Below are 21166 nucleotides of genomic sequence, written 5' to 3'. Positions count from 1 at the left end.
TTCTCCAGTTCCATCTATTTTCTTCCTCCATACCTACAAAAATATACCTACCATATTGCTTCCCACAAAACCAACCCAATGTCCCTCCCTCCCAACTTCTGCTTCCCCGTCCCCGACCTCTCCAGCGACAAGGTCAAACTGACTCCATTCGACGTATCCTCCCTCATCCCCATCCCCAATCCACCCTCATCCCATCGCTAACAACCCCAGATAACCAAACACTCCGCCCCCCTGATCGCCTCCACGGCCCCCCACCCCTCACTCTTCAACTACCTATCCTGGGACCCCTTCCCCACCGCCGACGCCTTCAACACCCACTTCTTCGACGCCTACATGACCCCATCCGACGATCGCACCTGTTTCGCGGTCCTCGACAAGACAGCCTCGCCCTCGTCCCCATCCACAGACCCACAAAATGAAGACTATGCCTTGGCAGGAATGATCACCCTAATGAACGCCTCGCCCGTCCACCGCTCCGCTGAAATCGGCTGGGTCCTCACCCTGCCAAACTACCAGCGCACGCACGTCACGACCCACGCCATCGGGCTGCTGCTGCGCTATGCGCTGGAGAGTCCGGCGCAGGGGGGTCTGGGGCTGCGGCGCGTGCAGTGGATTGCGCATAGTGAGAATGAGGCGTCGGTGCGGGCGGCGAAGAGGATGGGGTTGAGGGTTGAGGGCGTGTTGAGGTGGCATCGCGTGATTGTGGGGGCGGAGGAGAGGGGGAAGGTTGGCGGGAGGGAGGTTGGTGGGGATGGGTATGGGAGGGTGGAGGATCGGGGGAGGGATTCGGTGGTGCTGAGCGTTTGTTGGGATGATTGGGTTGGTGTTGGTGGGGAGGATGGAAATGGGGTTAGGGAGAGGGTGAGGGGGTTGATGGAGAGGTAGGCTTATCTTTCTACGGGGTTAGATAGAGGAGGTGGATGAAGCGGTTGGTGGTGGATTGTTCATTACCTAGGTTTCTTTCTGGTTTATTTGGAAGTTAGAATAATCTAGGGTCATCCGGGTAAAGCCCTGCTTGCATCTCATCATTGCATCGTATCGTCACGATCACAAAGTGTATCGGAAGTTTGGATCTTGCTCGATCACCCTCTTGCCCTCATCCGCCTGCTTGTTGGAATGCCGGAACCACAGACTCATCACACCCACGATCACCAGGATCAACAAGTTACACCTGTCTCGCATTAGCACGGCAAAACCCCCGAGCTGGAAGAAACTTACGCAATCGTCGTCCACATGCCCGGTCGATAGTTCGGCGCGTCCTGCGTCCGGAAAACCAAACTACTAACGATGCCGCCGATGCCGCCGAATCCCACCAGCGTCGCGCTGGACAGCGCGCGAGTCCACTGCCCACGCACGTTGTTCGCCTGGTACGCCATCACGGCCGGAACGTTGGAGTTGGATCCGGCCACGCTGAAGAAGACTCCCACGTAGCGGGCGGCGTTGCCCTTGGCGAATCCCATGATCGGAAGGCCGATGATGCAGAGACACGCGTTGAAGACCACGATGGCGCCACGCACGCGGTACCGATCGCCGACCCAGGCGGTGGCGTACATGACTAGACCGGCGAGAGCGAAGGGGGGTGCCACGAGGCATTGGGCGGCGCCGACGTCGTAACCCATGCCTTGCTGCAGGATGATGGGGAGGAAGTACGCGATGGCGTAGGTGACGGTGGTCGAGCAGCTGGATGGGTGTTAGTATTGATCCGAAGAGCACCCGTCGTGGTCTTACAAGAAAATCATGGCGAATCCCCAGATCTTCATGTCCAAGGCAGGACTGAGGAAGCGCTTGAGGTTGAAGGGCTCCTCGTCGGCATCGGATCGGTCCCGGTTGATGCGTCGCACAATGAAGGAGCTTTCCCTCTGGCTGAGGAACCTCCAGGATTTGTGGGCCCTGTCGGGGAAATCGACCAGGAAGATCAGGGTCAAGATTCCGATGATACCGGTGATCTGGCAAGCTTAGTATTGCGAACGCAGACAGCGCGGATGACAACATACCACTCCCTCCATGATGAAGATCCAGCGCCAGCCCTCAAGACCTTGGATCCCTTTCATCTGCATCAAACCGAAGGCTAGGATACCGGCAAAGGCGGATGCAACGCAGCCGATGAGATAGAAGACCGAGAATCGTTTTTGCACGTCGACTAGGAACGTCAGCAGGTGCAGTACAAGGGCGGGTGTTACGGTGGAACTCACAGCGAGTGTACCAACTCGAGAGAAGATACACACAGCCGGGAAAGTAACCTAGAAACATCAGTTGGTGTTCGGCAGCACGTTAGACACAGTAAACGGACCTGCTTCCAGGAGGCCGAGTAGCACACGACATCCAACCATTTGCTCCCAATTCTTTGTGAAACCCATGCCCTGTGGATATTTGTCAGAAAGTCCAAAAGGTGCCGTACCACGCTGGCTTACGATCAGAATTGCGCCCCAAGAGACAACAATGGACCCCAGGAAGAAGGTCGGACCCATCTTACGGGTGATCACGGTCATAGGGGGCTGAAAGATGACATAAGGCACGAAGAAGATGAGCACGATGATAGACTATCGATTCTTGTTAGTATTTAACGGTTGATTGACCGCGCGATGCTCACATAACGCTGGCCAATGTACAATTGCAGGTCCTCGGTCATTCTATTCTCACATTAGCATCTGAATTCCAGGGCCGGCATTGACGCGACCTACCCAGCCACTGCGGCCATACTGAGGTTGGTTCGGTCCATGAGCGACACGCAGTACGCCAGACCAGTCATAGTCACCAGGCGACGGTCAATGCGATGAATGATCTTGCGCTGCTCGGGGTACGAGTAATCCTCGTCATAGTCCACATCGTTCAGAGCAGGCTGGTTGACATCCTCGATCTTGTCGATGCTGGGAACCGCCTTCTCGCTATTTGAGCGCGACATGGCTGGATGTTTCAAACGCAATGAGTGAAAAAAAGTTCAGTGGTAGGGGCTGACCGGTGGAAGAGGGAAAAGATCACCGGTGTGCAGGGCCAGCAGTATAAGTACTGCTCACAGGAGATAGTAATAGACCAGATGTGCAGGGGTGGCACGCGTAGGGTTTACAGCGAAACCCATCTCGAACAAACCAGGGTAACCCCTCCACGCTAGAGTGAGTGAATGATTCGCTCACAGAGCACGGAAAGTGCCGACAGAGCCAAACTTGCCAATAGCCGATTGGAAGGTAGCAACTTACCTCGGCCTGGGGAGGAGGTGAAGAGTAACAAAGAATCCGCCGTCATTCACTGGTTTCCGGCCATATTTCCCCGGCTTTTGTGGGGGAGGCGAAGGATGCGGGGAAGGCCAGTTTGCGACGAAACTGACATCAAGACCTCCCCTTGGCAGCTTGGCGACTCACGGCCATTCGCTACGACGATGGATGCATCTAGCCATGGCCCTCCGTTGTCTCGTGGTCTCATCTCTCGGAAGGTCACTCGAAACTCGGAGCCAGTCTTTCCCTTCTTGATCGTGCATCCGGCGGAACCTTAGTTAGGGCTCCCTCAGACCCTTGGCCAACCCGACAGACCAACAGTTTCCCTCGCCACCGTTCCACAGCTCAGCACGAGGCCCGTCTTTTCCCGTGCCAATGCGCGTATTCCACCCCGGTGGCTTGACCCCCTTTGATGACTCTTGGCTGCTCGTGTCCCCGTCGGTAGATTCTCGAAATGTCCCCAGCTGCCTCGGATGGTTCTTCCTTTCTCGCCGTGTCATTGGAACCTGTCAAGTCCCGAGAGATCGGTACCTAGCTTTGGACCGACTATCGTTCTTGGTCTTTGTTTTCCGGGGGTTTTCGCGAGAGAAAGATGCGCCCTACGCTCTCTGTGCTTCTTGGCGGGTTGGGTACCGACGATGGAGATCCAGGCCTGCCGGTGGCCTTTGCTGATGCTGGGGCGGCGATCTCCCCTCAGTTTTCTGTGGGGTTGGGTGGATTTGGAACTTTTGATGGGACGGAGTTTTTGTCTGTCTTCGGCCGATGGGGAAGTTGCTGGTCGAAGTGGGAGTGGCTGGTCCGCAGACGTCCGAACTTCCCTCTTGAGCTTGCTTGAGGCATGATGACACACATAAGCCTTGCCCAGTGCATCTCAACAGGTCCATGAAACAGTCAGAAACAGTCAGGGAACAGAAAGCTCCCCGCACAATTCATCGATCGACACACCATCCCGCTTAGAAACCAGCTTCCCCACCATCCTTGTCTATCATGTTGCCTTCCCCTCTGCATATCAACGGCCCTCTTTCCTTTCTCCGCCTAGCGCTGCTTCGTAGGCGAGGATCGCTTGCAAGATGCGTAGCAAGACATCATCGCCTCGTAAGCTGGTCTCGCGAAAAGCTTAATCTCCGTTGTTGAACTCGGACATTTTGGTTTTAGTCCCGGTGTTGTGGTGTGGGTGTTTTTTCTGGGATGCAGCTTTCCTAGTTGTCCGTGTCCGTTGGTTGAGCTTAATAGAGCTTGCTGGTTCCGGTGGCGTGGAAGCACGGAAACTCCGTATGGCAGGAGTTCAGAGACAAAGAAAGTCTCACGGACTGCGAAAGCTGTGTTGTACAGGGCATGGACCATGGATCATGGAACTCTGGCCTCGGAGATAAGCGAGATGGACGACCACGTGCTCCCTGACCTTACTAGGAGTACGGCGTTTTCATTAGAACTCCTTCATTGTCCCTGGTAAGACTGGCTGGTCTTCTATCTCTCCTATCAATATTTGCAAGAATAATCGTAAATTAAACCTCATCTTCGTCTTCCTCATCTTCCTCCTGGATCAGTCGCTGCCGCTCCTCCTCGTCGGCCTCCTCCAGCTGCTTCTCCGTCAACCGCCGTCCGGCAAAATACACAAATCCCACCAAGGCCGTTCCGATCACGAATCCTGCGCAGGCAAAGAAGATGTTGATTGGAATTGGGTTCCCATGGAGGGGCCCGTGGGTGAGCGAATCCAGTCCGTACTGGGAGAAGTTTACCAGGCCAGACAGGCAGATGATCGTTCCATAAACACGACCGAACGTTGCAAACCCGAATACTTTGGTAGCATAGTCGCTGCGAAGCCATTAGCAGAGAGAGTGCTTTGTGGGAACGCAAATACTTACGACATCGCAGAATAATACAGCGGCCGGAGGAGCACAAACAGCATAATGGTCACATAGCCAGTCCATAGCGCCGGCACGGAATTCAGGATCCCAATGGCCGTGGTGAAAATGACGATCGTGGCAAGCGTGGCCGCAACGCTGAAATGATCCAGGATCAGTCCGATAAAAGGAGTCGAGATGATGCCGCCGACTGGCAGGGCGATATCAAAGAAACGGTTGATCCACTCGGCCTGAAGCTCCGAGTGCAACATGTATTCGTACTGCGATCGAATTGTGGCGATGAAATAATTCATCCGCAGCATTTGAAGCACCGTCATCAGGGTGATCAAGATAAACCACGGCGTTGCCATTTGCTTGTGGGCAGGCTGGCCGTGAAGAACCCCCCATACGGTGCTCACGGTGTGGCGCTCCTCCTCTTGTTGCTCGCGCTGTTTCCGCTCGTCTTCGTCGCCCAGCACCCCGTTGATCTTGTCAATCTTATCGCGTCGGCGGGCGGCACGCTCCTGTCGGATGCGCCGAAGCTCGGACTCACTCTCGATGTCTTCGTCCGACTCGTGTACATCCCGCCTTGCGTCCTCGGCCTTCTCGATCTTCGAATGGAGCAAGCGGGAGCTCTGGTAATCGTGGGCCGGCATAATCGTGAGCAGAGAAACGAAGATCATCGCCGGGACAACGAGGTACGCCAGAAAGAACTTTTTCGGGCTGAACTTCTGACGATCGACTTCGTAGATGAGGTGGTAGAATAAGTAAATCGCCGCCGAAGCATCGAAGGCGCCGGTGACCAGGGCGACAATGGTCCCGGCATACCGCGGAAAGGCGTTGGCGATCTGGAACGAGGGGACGAAAATAAAGGTTCCCCCCAGAGCAAGGAACAGGTTCCCGATTATGTAGCCATCAAACTCGGGCCATGAAAAGGAGGCCGCCATGAAGACACATCCCGTGGCCAATGCGAAGCAACCGGCAAAGCCACAAACGCGCGAGCCGTAACGGTCCAGGATGGTTCCGACCGGAAGAGCCGACATGTTCGCCGTAATCGATCCGACCGTGAAAAACAGGTTCAGCCTGACCAAGTTAGAGTTATCGAATGAAAACACGGAATATCATCCAAGACCAACTTCAAATCCTGTTTATAGCAAAGCTCCACATTGCGTTGCAATTCTTCCGTGGTACACAGGCTGCGATAGACCCCCTCTTCGACCAGGACGGGCTTCAAAGCCGCAAAGCCGAACACAATGCCCGAGGCAAACCAACACGCAAGGACGGTGACAATTACCTGGGCTGAGGAAATCAGCAGTGTTCAACCCCTCGCATCAAATTCTAAAAAACCTCAGCTCCGTGGACTAACCCAGACGCCGGATGTTTGACACCTTGTACGCGGCCGTCGCGTGTTTATCGTCGGTCTCCGGGGGAGGCACAGGGAATACATCGTAGCTAATTTTGCGGCGGATCGGAGCGAGCGAATCCAGATTGGCCGTGACCGCTGTAGTGTCGGTGATATCGTCATCTGGCTCGGGTTCACGATCGACACCATCAATGGCAGAAACATGTTGTACCAGGGACATGATATAGATTCACAGCTAGCATTGAGAGGAATTGGATAACATAGAGACAATCTAAGACGGGAATCAACGGAAGCACCACTCGCGACTCCGATGGAAGGGAATGAACTGGAAAGGAGGGGACGGGGAAGAAAGAAAAAATCAAGGCGGGCGAGAGCGGTTGCCAACTTCAGCTGCTTTAAAGCTCCAGCAGGGAAATCCAGGCCATCCGGGCTGCACGCTGCGGTGCCTGCCAAGTTGCGGAAGTGCGATAACAGAATCTGCGCGCGCTGACTGGCAGATGGGCTCATCTAGTGAACGGTCTAAACCATGGCTGAGAGGGCTGATGGATAACGGTGACGGAGTGATCCACGTTCCCAGCCAAAGATTTCAAAGCTTCTCGCGCTAAAGGAGGTACACAGACCGCAGAATCTTCCTGCAACTTCCCGGCCGACGCTGTAAGGCATTTCTTTCCCCACTTGGCTCTTATGATCGAGGGAATATTGGGCATTCAAAGTGGGATCTCTCGCTGACATTTCTCCATCGCGCCGACTTCGGTTCAGAAGATCCCAAAATATGGGATCTGGGCTCTACAGTGTCAAAAAAATGACCATGGGGGTTGGTCAATGGCACAAAATGTGGACGGTACCGCTCTTGCCGTGGAGCATGTCAAGAAGACAGACGGACCGTCAGACGAGTCTCCTGTCTATCGTGCAGTCCATTCCTGAATCAGTCTGAAACGTCGTGGACTAAGGGATGCATCGATTCGTCTGGATTCGCCAAGGACAATGGCTCATGAGAGATTGACCCCTCATTGCCACCAAAAATGGGAGATCGCTGATAAGAGTCGTGTGTTCCAAAATCAGATCGACGTGGTACAAGGTTGGGACAAAGCTTCGGAGATACACAGGCTAGTCAACTGATCAAGGTGCATGTGGGCAGGTAAGCAATTTCCCGGTTATTGGAGGAAAAAGTTCCGGTTTCTGCGGTTGATGCATGGGCGCTTTGGGATTATAAGAGGGGGTGGTGAGAATCATTCCTATCGGTGGTTGTGGTTGAGGGGAGGGAGAGAGAGAAGACAGAGGGAGAGAGAAAAAGAAAAGGGAATCTAGATCCGCGCTCGGACCAGGTCCCGTGACACGGAGACTTCGCCGACTTTCCCTCCCCGCACCGTCCTCAGTAGAGGTCTTAACTCTTAAGTGGTGAGTGCAGAGTGCTACTCAAGCAGTGCGACGATGGCATCATTCCGACCCGTTCACGATCTCCCCGGTCAAATGAGATGCGGTCGCGGATTCCGAGCGCGGAGGAGGAATACCACGTTACCGAAGTCATTATCGCGAGCACTGCGCAATTATTGACTTCGCGACAGGAACACCGCGACCGACTTTCCCGCGGGAAACGCGGTCTTATCAGTCGCGGGGAGCTGCCATGGGCGGGTCCCGGCAGGGGCTGCGGAGGGGGTTTCGCCCTCCTGATTGGCCCGGACGGCAGTGTTATCGCAGTTTCCCGTATCGCCCGCGGTTTACCTCCCCGCCAGACGATAATCCGATCCTCGTCGCACTCGTGGATCTCGGAGAGCTTTGGTTCTCGTCTTTTTTTTTATCGGCTCTTTTCCCTCTCTTCTTCCTTTCTCTTTCTACATCCCTGTTGCCTCATTTGATTCCCTCGCATGAATTGAAGGTGTGGTAGTTGAGAGACCGTGTCCTATCTCCTCCATACTTCCTATCTCCATTCCTTCTTTCCGCATATCCTTGCGCCTGGCCAAATCATCACCACTGCGGTCTCTCGGTGTCTTTTCTTCTCTGACCATGGCTGCGACCTGGTGCGCCCTTCGAGGCGCTCGCCAGCTGGCTCTCCGCACCCGATTGCATTCTTCCCCCTCTCCTGTGGCTGTCCGCAGATCCTCGCCCTTACTCTCCGCTCGCCGCACCCTGCACACGACCTCGCAACAGTCGGCAACCGCCCGACGAGCCGTCTACACCAGCTCGGTGACGGACCATGGCGATCCTCACCCCCGTGATGCTTTCCAGCCCCTCGACACCTTCCCCAGAAGGCACATTGGCCCGTCTCCGGACGCCGCCAAAGACATGCTGGCGACGCTGGACCCTCCGGTGGCCTCGCTCGACGAGTTCGTGAAGCAGGTCCTCCCCGCGGATATCCTGTCAAAGAAAGACCTGAACGTCAGCGCTCCTCATACCAATGCCAAGTTGGCTCGGGACAATGTGCATGGTGGTCTGGGAGAGACGGACATGCTGAAGCTGTTGGATACCTACCGGAAACAGATCGACGTGTCGGGGAAGACGTACCTGGGAACGGGCTACTACCCCACCATTGTTCCCCCCGTGATTCTCCGCAACGTCCTGGAGAACCCGGCCTGGTACACCAGCTACACTCCCTATCAGCCCGAAATCAGTCAGGGTCGTTTGGAGTCGCTCCTGAACTTCCAGACCTTGACCGCCGATCTGACGGGTCTGCCGTTTGCCAATGCCTCTGTCCTCGATGAGGCCACCGCCGCTGCGGAGGCCATGACCATGTCTTTCGCGACTCTCCCCATGGCAAAGCAGAAGAAGCCCGGCAAGACGTACGTGATCTCTCATCTCTGCCACCCTCAGACTCTGGAGGTGATGCGGTCCCGTGCCGAAGGTTTCGGTATCAATCTGGTCGTGGGCGACATCCTGGCGAACGATTTCCAGCTGGTCAAGGAGCAGGGCGACAACCTCATCGGTGTGCTTGCCCAATACCCTGACACCGAGGGTGGTCTCTACGATTTCCAGTCTCTCAGCGACGCCATCCACGCTACGGGCGGTACCTTCAGCGTTGCTACGGACCTGCTGGCCCTGACCCTCTTGAAGGCACCCGGCGAGTTTGGTGCCGACATTGCCTTTGGTAGCGCCCAGCGACTGGGTGTGCCGATGGGCTACGGTGGTCCCCATGCTGCCTTCTTCGCCTGCGCGGATAAGTACAAGCGCAAGGTCCCCGGCCGTGTTGTTGGTGTGTCGAAGGATCGGTTGGGCAACCGTGCCTTGAGATTGGCTCTGCAGACGCGAGAACAGCACATTCGTCGTGAAAAGGCGACCAGCAACATCTGCACGGCTCAGGCTCTCTTGGCGAACATGAGCGCCATGTACGCCGTCTACCACGGTCCGACCGGTCTGAAGGCCATTGCGCAGCGCATCATGTCCATGACCACGACTCTGCAGGCCAGGCTTGCCGCTCTGGGCTTCAACGTCCCTGTCAAAACCAACGCTGCCGATGGCGGTGTTGTGTTCGATACGTTGACTGTGGAGCTTCCCAGCAGCGAGGAGGCCCAGGCCCTCGTTGCCGCCGCTCGCTCGCAGCACATCTTCCTCCGCCAGGTTGCCCCAACGAAGATCGGTATCTCGCTGGACGAAACCGTTGGACGCGAGGAGGTGAAATCGATCCTGCAGGTCTTCGCCACCCACGCGAACAAGGGCGAAGTCACCCTGGACGAGAACCTCGGTCTCGCCCGCGTTCCGGCCAGCTTGGAGCGTACCTCGTCTTATCTGACCCATCCCGTGTTCAACACTCACCACTCGGAGACGGAAATGCTCCGATACATCCGTCATCTGGAGTCTAAAGACCTGTCGCTGGCCCACTCCATGATCCCGCTCGGCTCGTGCACCATGAAGCTGAACGCCACCTCCGAGATGATCCCCATCTCGTGGCCTGAATTCTCCCAGATGCACCCCTTCATGCCTTCCGACGTCGCCAAGGGTTATACTCAGATGATCGACGATCTGGAACAGCAGCTGGCGGACATCACCGGCATGGCCGAAGTCACCGTTCAGCCCAACTCCGGCGCCCAGGGCGAGTTTGCCGGTCTGCGCGTGATCAAGAAGTACCAGGAGGCCCACGGAGGCTCTAAGCGCAGCATCTGCCTGATCCCCGTGTCGGCGCACGGAACCAACCCTGCCAGTGCCGCTATGGCTGGCATGCGGGTTGTCACCATCAAGTGCGACACCAAGACGGGTAACCTGGACCTCGAGGATCTCAAGGCCAAGTGCGAGAAGCACAAGGACGAACTTGCCGCCGTCATGATCACATACCCGAGCACCTTTGGTGTCTACGAGCCCGGCATCAAGCAGGCTTGCGAGATCGTGCACCAGCACGGCGGACAGGTCTACATGGACGGAGCCAACATGAACGCCCAGATTGGCCTGTGCTCTCCCGGTGAGATTGGTGCCGACGTCTGCCATCTGAACCTGCACAAGACCTTCTGTATCCCCCACGGCGGTGGTGGACCCGGTGTCGGCCCCATCGGCGTTGCCGAACATCTCCGCGCCTTCCTCCCCTCCCACCCTGCCAGCGAATACCTCGTGTCTAAGCGCTCGGAGTCCTCCTCGCCCCCAATCAGCGCGGCCCCCTGGGGTAGTGCCAGCATCCTGCCCATCACCTTCAACTACATCAACATGATGGGCGCAAAGGGCCTCACGCATGCGACCAAGATCACCTTGCTCAACGCAAACTACATCCTCTCCCGGCTCAAGGAGCACTACCCGATCCTGTACACCAACGAGAGCGGCCGCTGCGCGCACGAGTTCATCCTCGACGTGCGCAAGTTCAAGGAGACCTGCGGCGTCGAGGCGATCGACATCGCCAAGCGTCTGCAAGACTACGGATTCCACGCCCCCACGATGTCGTGGCCCGTGGCCAACACCCTGATGATCGAACCCACGGAGTCGGAGAACAAGGCCGAACTGGACCGGTTCTGCGACGCCCTGATTTCCATCCGCCAGGAAATTGCCGCCGTGGAGAGCGGCGCCCAGCCCCGCGAGGGCAACGTGCTGAAGCTGGCACCGCACACGCAGCGTGACCTTCTGGCCAGCGAGTGGAACCGCCCGTACACGCGGGAGGCCGCCGCGTACCCAGTGCCGTGGCTTCTGGAGAAGAAGTTCTGGCCGTCGGTCACGCGAGTGGACGATGGTAAGGGATCCCTCTTTCTATTGCCAATTGTTGTCTTTGATTGAAACTAACGATTGTACAGCCTACGGTGACCAGAACCTGTTCTGCACGTGCGGACCCGTCGAAGATACCGACTAGATATGATACCCATGTTTGTCTACGAATCGTTTTGATTTCTTTTCTTGTTCTCTTCAACATTTACTCGGAATATTTGGTTGGACTTGGGGTAGCATAGTCGCGCCGTGGCGACACGCAAGATTCAACATAATCACGATAGATACTGGGATGCGGGCGTTTGATTGATTTAGGCATAGCATGATACAGGAGCTCTTCGCGAGCTGAAGCCGTACAGTGCAATAGAGAAGACGAGTATTGAGTATCTCCACCCCCCAATAACTATAGATCACGTGCACTCGTATCTTATCGGACGTATCTGATCCACGGATTATTCCACGCTAAACCCCTTGTGGCATCGGAGCCGGCCGTCCTCCGAGTCCAGGCGCAGATATCCGCGCTGTTATTGGCGGAGTTCGCCTGAGGCTTCCCTGCAGCTCGGCCTGAGGCTGTATCTCGGCGCTTGCACGTGCATTGTAAACTGATACCCCAACGGTTCCCCGCCCTTTTTGAGTCCCTCGTGTCCACCTTTCGGTCGATCATTGCATTTACTATCTACGTCTCTGATCTATCACGTCCCTGGTCCGCTTGAATTGATAGTCCGATCGTAACACTCCCCTGTATTTAAGGTAGGTGATCCCCTGGTTTGCATGTCCTGCTCGTGTACCTGATGCTTCTACAGTCGGACCGGTTTCTTCTGCATATCATTTCACTACACAACACGTCTGATATTCATAGTAGCTGGAACCAACATGGCATCACCGCCTTATACCCTCTACTTTGGGACATTTGTTCACCTGCCCCGGGAAAAATCCGGGCTTCATCACGAACTCGCCATCCACCGTGGCGCCCTCTGGGTGTCCAATGATGATGGCCGCATTCAGGGAGTTGATTGGAGTGTTGAAGGTCATGGAGGCCTGCTGGCTCTTGTAAAGAGCAAGGGGTGGGTTGTCGCCGGGACGAATACGTCTGAATATGGGTTCTCGAAAAAGCCAAGGGTACGCATTGTCACGGCTGATGAGGAGAAGAACGAGTTCTTTTTTCCTGGGTTTATTGGTATGTTACAGACATTTCTTTCTTCTTCTGTTCCACTTGGGGATAGACATTCAACCCACGAAAACAAACACCAATCTAATTGAAATCAAGACACCCACATCCACGCCCCCCAATACCCCAACTCCGGCCTCTTCGGCACTCTCACCCTCCTTGAATGGCTTCAAACATACACCTTCCCCATGGAGAAATCCTTCCAGGACGTACACCGCGCCCGCACCGTCTACAAGCAAGTCATATCGCGCACGCTCGCCAACGGCACCACCTGCGCCTCGTACTTCGCGACCATCCACGTCCCCGCCACGAACCTGCTCGCCACGCTCTGCAAGCAAGCCGGCCAGCGCGCCCTCATCGGCCGCGTCTGCATGGACCGCGTCGACGAGGCCACCGACTACCGGGACCCATCCACCGAGGCCTCCGTGGCGCTCAACCGCGACGTGATTCGACACATCCACGCCATCGACCCCCACGGCGACCACGTGCAGCCGATCCTGACGCCGCGGTTTGCGCTCGCCTGCACGGAAGACGCCATGGACGGGCTGGCCGCGCTGGCAGCCGACTACGACCCCCCGCTGCACATCCAGACGCATATCTCGGAGAACAAGAACGAGGTGGCCGCCGTGGAGGCGATCTACGGGATGAGCTATGCGGATGTCTACGCGACGCATGGGCTGCTGACGCCGCGCACGATCCTCGCGCATGCGGTGCATCTGTCCGATACGGAGAAGGCGACGATCGCAGCCCGCGGCGCCAAGGTCTCGCATTGTCCGGCGTCGAACTCGGCGCTGGGGTCCGGGCTTTGTCCTGTGCGGAGCCTCCTGGATGCGGGCATTCAGGTCGGTCTGGGGACGGATGTCAGCGGCGGGTATGATGCCAGTGTGTTGGAGAATGTGCGCCAGGCTTGTCTAGTCTCGAGGCTGTATCGGCATACGGATGCGAGTATCACGGACGACGAGGCGCAGAGGCTGGTGCTGAGTGTTGGCGATGCGCTGTATTTGGCGACGAGGGGTGGTGCGGCAGTTGTGGATCTGGCGGACCAGGTCGGTGGGTTTGATGTTGGGATGAGCTGGGATGCGCAGTTGATTTCATTAGGGGAGAAGGTCTCGGGGGAGACGAAGGGAGGGGAGGAGAATCGGGTGGATGTTTTTGGCACAGAGGATTGGGGCGAGAAGGTCGAGAAGTGGGTGTGGAATGGAGATGATCGGAATGTCAGTGCTGTGTGGGTGCACGGCAAATTGGTGCATCGACGGGAGGGTCTGGAGAGGTATACGACTTGTGGCTCGTCCTGGGGCTGGATCTGGGGCGTTGGAGCTGTGAGCATTGGGGCGTTTGTTGCGCTGCGCAGATTGAGGGGGTAATGTATAGACTATAGAGGTATATACTTAGATCGGTGGGTTAGATTGTATTATAGATGTACAATAGATCGAGTTTCAAAATACGAGTGGAGTCGAATATTGAGTGTAAGAAGCAAAACATCGTGGATTGAACTCAAGTTCCACGAAGTATCAGGTAATAATTTACTATAGAAAGAGAAACAAACTTGTCGACGTCGACTACTCAGCTCTTCAGAGACAACCGAGCTCACACCTCACGTAGATCTCAGATCCACTCTCCACTACTATCCAACAGATCGTGATCTACTGAAAAAGCTCAACGCAGTCGAACACCTGCACATATAATGTCAGCAAATCAGCTCTCCAGACGGTAAGCTAACAAGGTACTCACAAAGTTGGGACTGAGGAAATCCGCTCCCGAGCTTCCGGAGATAACAGAGATGGTAATCTAATCATGGTTAGCCTCAGTTCTAGCTAATGCTAACAGAGAACAAAATACGAACCGTGTTGGAGCCTTCGACAATAGTTCCGGCGGGGATGCTAACGTCGTAGACTTCTCCATTGCCTCGGTACGCACCGCGGGTGACGCCTCGGGAGTTGAGGTTCGTGGGTGCAGACGGAGCAGAGCCGGTCCAGCTGTTGACCTGATGGTTTCTATCAGCATGACATATCTATGTGTTCAGACTGTATGGATATACCTTTGCCTGGGGACGGCCGCCCGCAAAAGCAAGGGTGGTTCCAATGCGCAGAGTAGTAGCCTTGCCGGTCTGGGCGGCGGTGGCGGTGAACTTGATCGTGAGAGGGTCGTTGACGGACTTGAAAAGAGCCATGGGGAAATCGGTCAGCTGCGAGCTGCCCACCGTGTAGGTGAGAGGGCCCCAGCTGCTCATTCGGGAGTCGGAGGGATGCATGCGGAGTTGGTTCTCTGCGTTCCGGAAACCAGTAGGTCTAGAAGCTGTTAGCTTGTTCGTTCATATGAAAAGCTCAGGTTGACGAGAAAACTCACGTTCCATCCCATTCACCAATCTTGAAGATGGTGGTGCCAGTAGAAACAGAGCCAGATATATTCTTAGTAGTCTTCGATCCCGCAGTCACGGTCACAGACTGTTCGGCAACCTTGAACTCGCCCTGGTAGTACACCATCGTGTAAGTACCGGGCTTCATCGCCGGGGAGGTAAAGGCACCACCCGACCCGGTGTAGGCCCAGTACTGAGCATCCTTGTTGTACCTTTTCCCTTTAGTATTTTCTGTCCATCATAAGAAGGGGGTGCATATCCTACCAATGAATAACCCATTTAAAGTTCGAATTAGCGCCCGATGCAGTACCACTAACGGTTCCTCGGCCGCTCGCAGGGACGTAACCTTTAATGTCGAGGTTCCCGAAGAAGGAGGTATCGATATTGGTACTGGGGGTTCCGCTACGGCTAAAGTACATGGAGTAGGGGCCGTGAAGACCCATGCGCCAGTCCTCAGTCTGAACGTGGCCCGAGTTCTATACAATATCAGTATGAGCTATTAAATCATGTTGGGATAAATGAAATACCATGTACCAGTAGAGAGCGTTGTAGCTGCCGCCGTTGTTGGTGTTGATGTCACTAGAACTCATCAGTAGGCCCACCAGTGTCTAGTAACCGATTTTATCACTTACCGGAAGAAAGGACCGCCAGAGGAACCCTCGTACTGGTTGAGGATCATGCACACGCGGTGAGCGCTTCCCGAAATACCTGGTCATGGTGAGTGTCACGCGTTGCGAAACGACTTTCCTTGTTCTCTTACAGTGTCTCTGGTCGTCGATAAACCGTTGGCTGGAGTAGAACTTGCTGCGCGTCTGGCCATTGACGAGGAACTAAATTGAAATCAGAAACCAGTATCACCTCGAGGGCTAGCAGTACCTACCACGTCCGATCCCTCGATAGCACTACCGCCGCTGGTGGTAGAGACATCGCCAAAGGGCTCCTCGTTAGGAAGCAGGTTCGAGTTAAGCCGGGCGATGAAGCGTAGCTCGCCAATTGAGGGCTCTGTTTGTCAAATTCTGTCAGATCTAGGCCATCACAATTCTTCCAAAGAGAATACTAACGCGCAGTGATATGGGTTGCCATGTGGATGATAGGATCTCCATTGTGAACGACGAAATAATGCGTCAAGGTGCCGGCCTCACAAGTCACCTTGATATAGTCACCTATACAAAGTCAGAAGCCAATTTTATAATCCCATTAGGATGGATGAATTCTCCCACCATCTTGGACCGCAGACACATCAGCGCTGCCGAGACCAGAGCCAATGTGGCTACCCTGGCTAGAATATTGAAATTCGGAACCGTAGAACTTGATAGACGTAATATCGCAGCTCGAGCGGCTCACAGTAAACACCAGCGGGTTTGGTGACCCGGCGTCAATCACATAAGAGTTGGAGTTGGTGGTGAGTCCAAAAGCCGCATTGGCGACTCTGGCACAGAGAGATAGCGATGACAGAAATAGAGCTTTCGTTCGCATTTTGAATGGATGACAACTGCCCAGCATTCAGACATTTCTGCCGGGCAGGGCTCACATTTATGTCTCTCGCGGACAGAAGTTTCTTCGTAGGGAAGGGGGACAGGAGAAAAAAAAAAAAAAAAAAAAAAAAAAAAAAAAGAGTACTCCATAGTAGGTACGGAGTAAATGTGCCCAGCCCTGCTAGTATGAACAGCATACAGCGAACCCTTCGCATCATCCTACAGCCCCTGATCCATTTAACAGCCTGATCATGACTCGGTTCCACCAATCTGAGGAGCGACAGCTTACTTGCACGCCATAACAGTGTTCACCTTGACCGCAAGGCTAGGGCTTACCGAGCGTAGGTCACCAGCACTAAAGCCATAGCGCCGCCCACTATTAATATCGATATTTCTTTTAATATCCAGTGATTGCGGAGAAAGCTGCGGGTGCCGTTGTCGAAGTGGAATTCATCGAACACACACCGGCTTGGGCCAAGAACCCCCTGTTCAACTCAGTACTCCTTTAATCCGACGGCGCAAATGGTCGTTTCATATCCTTCTAAACCCACTTATTGCCGTTAGCTTCGGTAGACGAGTCCGAGTAATAACAACACCCTGGTGTGCATAGCTATACAATGGGATTCCATAACCATCTGGGACCGATGTGTAGACATAAGAACCTAAGCATTGGATTTGCATTGCTTGAGCGGATTATCCTCGCGATATCACATTGCGATCGACAATCGGATTTCTTTACAGCGAAAATCCGAGTTCGTGACTGCGGATCACCCACCTAGATACAACTTTGGCATGCTGAAGAAAGGCTATTCTGTCAGAAATCGTCTTTCAATGGTGGACAAATATCTTTAGTTGACCGCGATCGAAGCGAAGTTGAGCCCGATCGGTAATTGGATTCCTCGGTTTTGAACAGGACTCCTTTCCTTCCACGCCACGGATCTAATCCCTCAATCGTCATGGGAACACCAAGCAATTCATGCCCTATCCCAGATGTAGCTTGGTGGCATGCCCAAAAAGAGTAACTGATCGGAGTCTCTATATGAGAAAGGGTCCGTGGCCTGCTCGGCTACTGCTAGGAAGCATGCTGTTCAGGGGCATCGGTTGGCAGAAAGCATACATAGGTCCAGTATTGAGGTTCACAGGGAGAAATTAATAATGTGATGTCGCCCATGCAGTCTAGAATATCCATCAATCACTTGGTGCTCCCGGGATGTCACATCGGCCAACTTGGCCTGTGTTCACTGTTTAGCAATGACAGCCCCGCCGGAGGTGGAAATGGGCTCAGGATGGACCTTGATTTCCTGGTTATGCCATGTGCCCAGTCCTGCAGCCCGTTCTGTGCCGATGTTATTGCGGGCCTAAGCTGCCAAGATAGGCGAGTTGTTTTAGGTCGCGCCTATGGGGTACTCCATAGAATTGATGAAACGCTTCGAGTGGGCCCGGCTGTTGCTGACTGGGTGACTGGACCCAAACTTTTTTTTAGCCATCCGTGGTGAAATGGAAATGTCCAACTGCCTTCGCGAGGGAAACAATTCACTGCTGTCTTGACCATCTGATTTCTTCCGACGGAGTCCGGTTTACCTTGGGTGTGTGATTCAATGGCAGATGCAAGACATCAAATCAACTGAGCACCCAATCGGATTTGTGGCAAGCATTGGAGAAGAACCGGCTCTTGATGGACCAAACCTGATGGTAGATGGAAATGCAAACCTGAAAGATGGAAAGATTTGAGGCCGCAAAGAAAGTAGCACAAAGCGGATCATGTGTTGCCTGCACGTGCCTGAGGCGTGCCTGAGGCTGACCGAGTCCGTCGTTATCCTCGCCTGTTGTACGACTACAACTGGACGGACACTTCGTCCGTTCGACTCGTTTCGAAGAATCGATTACACCACTTACAGGACTCGGTTACAGTGGAATCTATAGACTGGCAGCAACAGTCAACATTGAATTGCGCTAGTCAAACTCGGATTCTACACTCCGGATAATGCATCCGATAATATGACACGCAAACTACAATTCGATCAACATGCGTGGGTCTGTACAGGTCCTGGTATGTCTGAAGCAGCCAGCGACCCGGCATGGCAACAGTGTACACAAATACTGCATTTTCGGTTCTTTGGTCAGCATTCTTCTATATTGGCTCCTCGATATCAACACCGTCTTGATTCAATTCGATGTCGACAGACTGCATGTGTTTGTGTGGACATTTCACTTCCCCGTTGGATGATTTGGCGACGGCCACATGTCCCTCCAAATAGGTCAAACATTTTGACATATTGTTTGTTTTCATCCAAGTCATGCTATGTGGAGGCTGGGTCTTACCCCTTGGAAGCATTCCGATCGTCGTTGCGGACAGCGCCACCCGGCTCTGTCGAACCTTGCCCAAAGACGTCAAACCCTCACCCGCATCAAGTAACCTATCGTCCTGCATACTTGTCTCTGCCGCATACGATTCGCCCGTGTCTCTGGTGTGATGGAGTCCACTTCCTGGCATCCAGATCAGGGAGATCTTTATCGGCAGAATGATTGGGGTTCTTGTCATGCCGTTGTCCGGGAGCAGCGACATTGTCCGCCTGATATATAACGCAGACAGATCTTCTGCACTGGGTGATTACTTTCTATTGACAATTCATTTTATCAGGGTGGAGTCATCACTCCCTTCAAACCACCTCGCATCATGTTTACATTCACCTATTTAAGCCTTTTTCCAATGGTGCTTTTTTCTAGCCCTACATTTGGATTAGGGTTGCACAATCTAAAGTTCATGCGAGAACTTGAGCTCGCTGCTGAATTGGGTGTTGATCCAGGGCAGTATTTGTCTGACCAGTCAAGCTTTCACAATTCTTTGGTTTCTCACGGTCCGAACCAAGCACCTGCGATCCCAGCAGAATATGTCGAGGTACGGCCAGTATGTCACCTAGTTGTTATACTCTTTCCTAACATCGCCTCTCAGATCCCTATTGACCATTCCAACGTATCGGTTGGGACCTATAAGAATCGATTTTGGGTGAATGAGGATTTCTATGTCCCTGGAAATCCGATCATCCTGTATGATGCCGGGGAGTCCAGCGCAGAAGGGACAGCCCAATCCCGATTAACGTCGGATTTCTCTTTTTTTCGGAAAATGCTGCAGGAACTCAATGCGATAGGAATTGTCTGGGAACACCGGTTTGTCCACCATTCCCGCGATGCAGATCTTTACAGCGAATTAACAAGAGTCAGATATTTCGGACACTCTCTTCCTTTCCCCGTCAACATTGACACACCCGCAGAACATTTACAGTATCTCACCACCAGACAAGCCCTGCAAGACATTCCCCACTTTGCGAAAACATTTAGTCGCGACAGCTACCCCGATTTAGATCTGACCCCCAAGTCCACGCCATGGGTTATGGTCGGTGGGTCATATGCCGGTTCGCGGGCCGCTTTTACTCGCAATGAATACCCAGACACCATTTTCGCTGCCTTTTCCTCGTCTGCTCCCGTGCAAGCTCAAGTTAATATGAGCATATACTTCGACCAGGTTCACCGGGGAATGGTCGCCAACGGGCTCGAGAACTGCACCAAAGACATCCATGCGGCTCTCGACTATATCGATGAGCAGTTATCGGAGCCTCAGACGTCAGCCTCTATCAAGAAGCTTTTTCTCGGCGATGAAGCCGACAAGAACAGCAACGAGGACTTCACCACGGCCCTCAGCAGCATATATAATTTCTTCCAGAGCTACGGGACCGCAGGTACTTCTGTGGGGAGCCTGGAGGACTTCTGTAACTACCTGGAAGTTGACCCGGAGACCAACCAGACGGCAGGCCCAGAGGGATTGGCCCCAACTCACGGCAACAAATACTTGGCCGAGCGCTGGGCTTCGTGGCCTGTGTTCACGCCCTTGGTCAATATCAACTCGGGGACCAACTGCAGGCAAGACAACGATTCACTGCCCCTAGATTGCGAACTGAGCTCTTTCATCACCGACCCCGACTCCATCAGCTGGACCTGGCAATATTGTACGGAATGGGGATTCTACCAGAGCAACAATTTCGGGCGCCACGGACTCCTTTCTCGGTATCAAACCTTGGAGTACCAGCAATGGATCTGCGACCAGCAGTTTCCGGGGATAATCCCACCACGTCCGCAGACCGATGCACTGAATGCGGAGCTCGGAGGGTGGGATATCCGGCCTTCCAATGTGTATTTTAGTGGCGGGGAGTTCGACCCTTGGCGCACGTTGTCCATTGTCTCAACCGAAGAAATTGCGCCACAAGACATCACTTGGACGAACGAGATCCCAGAATGTGGGGTGACACGAGCGAACACAATATTTGGACAAGTCCTCGAAAACTCGATGCACTGCTATGACTTCCAGGCACTGTCTACGCCCGGCAAGGCGTCACGGGAGCTGTTCCAGACGGCGCTAAAGGAGTGGCTGAAGTGTTATAAGCCTGCAGAGGGAGGCGGATCCTAGAGCGGAATATGTACATACGGTAGCACCCAGTTGTCAATAGCTAGAGTCGGTATGATGTAGAATATGGAGATCCTCGGAATTAGCGCCCCCTTTGTCAGGCACGCCACTAGCCCCTTTGGGACATGCTTGCGATCTACCCGTTCCGAGGTGGAATCGCCTGCTGCTCGCTTTTCCAAT

At 54.2% G+C, this 21166-nt stretch overlaps 8 protein-coding genes across 8 annotated transcripts; 5 read left to right on the top strand and 3 right to left on the bottom strand.

Annotated features, from left to right (window-relative positions):
• Nucleotides 1–14: 14 nt before the first annotated feature.
• On the top strand, nucleotides 15–996 carry P170DRAFT_455113 (GNAT family N-acetyltransferase). Its single transcript, XM_024851504.1, has 3 exons — nucleotides 15–153; nucleotides 211–819; nucleotides 908–996. The coding sequence occupies exons 1-3, from the start codon at nucleotides 79–81 to the stop codon at nucleotides 953–955; spliced, it is 732 nt and encodes a 243-aa protein (XP_024705942.1). The 5' UTR covers nucleotides 15–78; the 3' UTR covers nucleotides 956–996.
• Nucleotides 784–3292, bottom strand: P170DRAFT_150585 (putative phthalate transporter). Its single transcript, XM_024842516.1, has 9 exons — nucleotides 2682–3292; nucleotides 2591–2630; nucleotides 2412–2540; nucleotides 2291–2360; nucleotides 2193–2240; nucleotides 1995–2140; nucleotides 1729–1946; nucleotides 1219–1680; nucleotides 784–1171 (listed from the first exon to the last, which is right to left on the bottom strand). The coding sequence occupies exons 1-9, from the start codon at nucleotides 2900–2902 to the stop codon at nucleotides 1048–1050; spliced, it is 1458 nt and encodes a 485-aa protein (XP_024705941.1). The 5' UTR covers nucleotides 2903–3292; the 3' UTR covers nucleotides 784–1047.
• Nucleotides 3293–4714: 1422 nt separating this feature from the next.
• P170DRAFT_463791 (putative MFS transporter) lies at nucleotides 4715–6636 on the bottom strand (the record flags this gene model as incomplete). The annotated part of the gene is made up of 4 exons (XM_024852190.1): nucleotides 4715–5024; nucleotides 5075–6136; nucleotides 6190–6352; nucleotides 6420–6636. The coding sequence occupies 4 exons, from the start codon at nucleotides 6634–6636 to the stop codon at nucleotides 4715–4717; spliced, it is 1752 nt and encodes a 583-aa protein (XP_024705940.1).
• A 1784-nt stretch (nucleotides 6637–8420) lies between these two features.
• P170DRAFT_463790 (glycine decarboxylase subunit P) lies at nucleotides 8421–11883 on the top strand (the record flags this gene model as incomplete). The annotated part of the gene is made up of 2 exons (XM_024852189.1): nucleotides 8421–11556; nucleotides 11618–11883. 2 exons carry the CDS (start codon nucleotides 8421–8423, stop codon nucleotides 11671–11673), a joined length of 3192 nt encoding a protein of 1063 aa, XP_024705939.1. The 3' UTR covers nucleotides 11674–11883.
• Nucleotides 11884–12178: 295 nt separating this feature from the next.
• On the top strand, nucleotides 12179–14130 carry P170DRAFT_381566 (chlorohydrolase family protein). Its single transcript, XM_024845577.1, has 3 exons — nucleotides 12179–12278; nucleotides 12332–12705; nucleotides 12796–14130. The coding sequence occupies exons 2-3, from the start codon at nucleotides 12402–12404 to the stop codon at nucleotides 14058–14060; spliced, it is 1569 nt and encodes a 522-aa protein (XP_024705938.1). The 5' UTR covers nucleotides 12179–12278; nucleotides 12332–12401; the 3' UTR covers nucleotides 14061–14130.
• A 68-nt stretch (nucleotides 14131–14198) lies between these two features.
• Nucleotides 14199–16528, bottom strand: rglA (putative rhamnogalacturonase B; the record flags this gene model as incomplete). Its single annotated transcript, XM_024845576.1, has 12 exons — nucleotides 14199–14369; nucleotides 14428–14484; nucleotides 14540–14680; nucleotides 14735–14984; nucleotides 15043–15264; nucleotides 15317–15528; nucleotides 15580–15631; nucleotides 15685–15760; nucleotides 15813–15882; nucleotides 15933–16054; nucleotides 16114–16215; nucleotides 16273–16528. 12 exons carry the CDS (start codon nucleotides 16526–16528, stop codon nucleotides 14340–14342), a joined length of 1590 nt encoding a protein of 529 aa, XP_024705937.1. The 3' UTR covers nucleotides 14199–14339.
• Nucleotides 16529–18386: 1858 nt separating this feature from the next.
• On the top strand, nucleotides 18387–19171 carry P170DRAFT_150541 (uncharacterized protein). The gene has a single exon (XM_024842515.1). It carries the CDS (start codon nucleotides 18526–18528, stop codon nucleotides 19051–19053), a length of 528 nt encoding a protein of 175 aa, XP_024705936.1. The 5' UTR covers nucleotides 18387–18525; the 3' UTR covers nucleotides 19054–19171.
• A 66-nt stretch (nucleotides 19172–19237) lies between these two features.
• On the top strand, nucleotides 19238–20989 carry P170DRAFT_445945 (putative serine peptidase, family S28; the record flags this gene model as incomplete). Its single annotated transcript, XM_024850748.1, has 3 exons — nucleotides 19238–19426; nucleotides 19481–19695; nucleotides 19750–20989. The coding sequence occupies 3 exons, from the start codon at nucleotides 19238–19240 to the stop codon at nucleotides 20987–20989; spliced, it is 1644 nt and encodes a 547-aa protein (XP_024705935.1).
• Nucleotides 20990–21166: the final 177 nt, after the last annotated feature.

Source organism: Aspergillus steynii (assembly GCF_002849105.1).
Source record: "Aspergillus steynii IBT 23096 chromosome Unknown P170scaffold_3, whole genome shotgun sequence".
Lineage (NCBI taxonomy): Eukaryota > Fungi > Ascomycota > Eurotiomycetes > Eurotiales > Aspergillaceae > Aspergillus > Aspergillus steynii.
This window is presented reverse-complemented; position numbering and strand designations above follow the sequence as displayed.

Bases quoted from the DNA above. Each gene is read 5' to 3' on its own strand.
- P170DRAFT_455113 (XM_024851504.1), top strand. From the start codon at position 79: ATGTCCCTCCCTCCCAACTTCTGCTTCCCCGTCCCCGACCTCTCCAGC. The intron at 154-210 runs GTATCCTCCCTC...TAACAACCCCAG, and splicing joins TCAAACTGACTCCATTCGAC to ATAACCAAACACTCCGCCCC. The intron at 820-907 runs GTTGGTGTTGGT...CTACGGGGTTAG, and splicing joins GCGTTTGTTGGGATGATTGG to ATAGAGGAGGTGGATGAAGC.
- P170DRAFT_150541 (XM_024842515.1), top strand. From the start codon at position 18,526: ATGACACGCAAACTACAATTCGATCAACATGCGTGGGTCTGTACAGGT.
- P170DRAFT_381566 (XM_024845577.1), top strand. From the start codon at position 12,402: ATGGCATCACCGCCTTATACCCTCTACTTTGGGACATTTGTTCACCTG. The intron at 12,706-12,795 runs GTATGTTACAGA...ATTGAAATCAAG, and splicing joins CTTTTTTCCTGGGTTTATTG to ACACCCACATCCACGCCCCC.
- P170DRAFT_150585 (XM_024842516.1), bottom strand. From the start codon at position 2,902: ATGTCGCGCTCAAATAGCGAGAAGGCGGTTCCCAGCATCGACAAGATC. The intron at 2,541-2,590 runs GTGAGCATCGCG...AAGAATCGATAG, and splicing joins TGTACATTGGCCAGCGTTAT to TCTATCATCGTGCTCATCTT. The intron at 2,361-2,411 runs GTAAGCCAGCGT...AAATATCCACAG, and splicing joins CTTGGGGCGCAATTCTGATC to GGCATGGGTTTCACAAAGAA.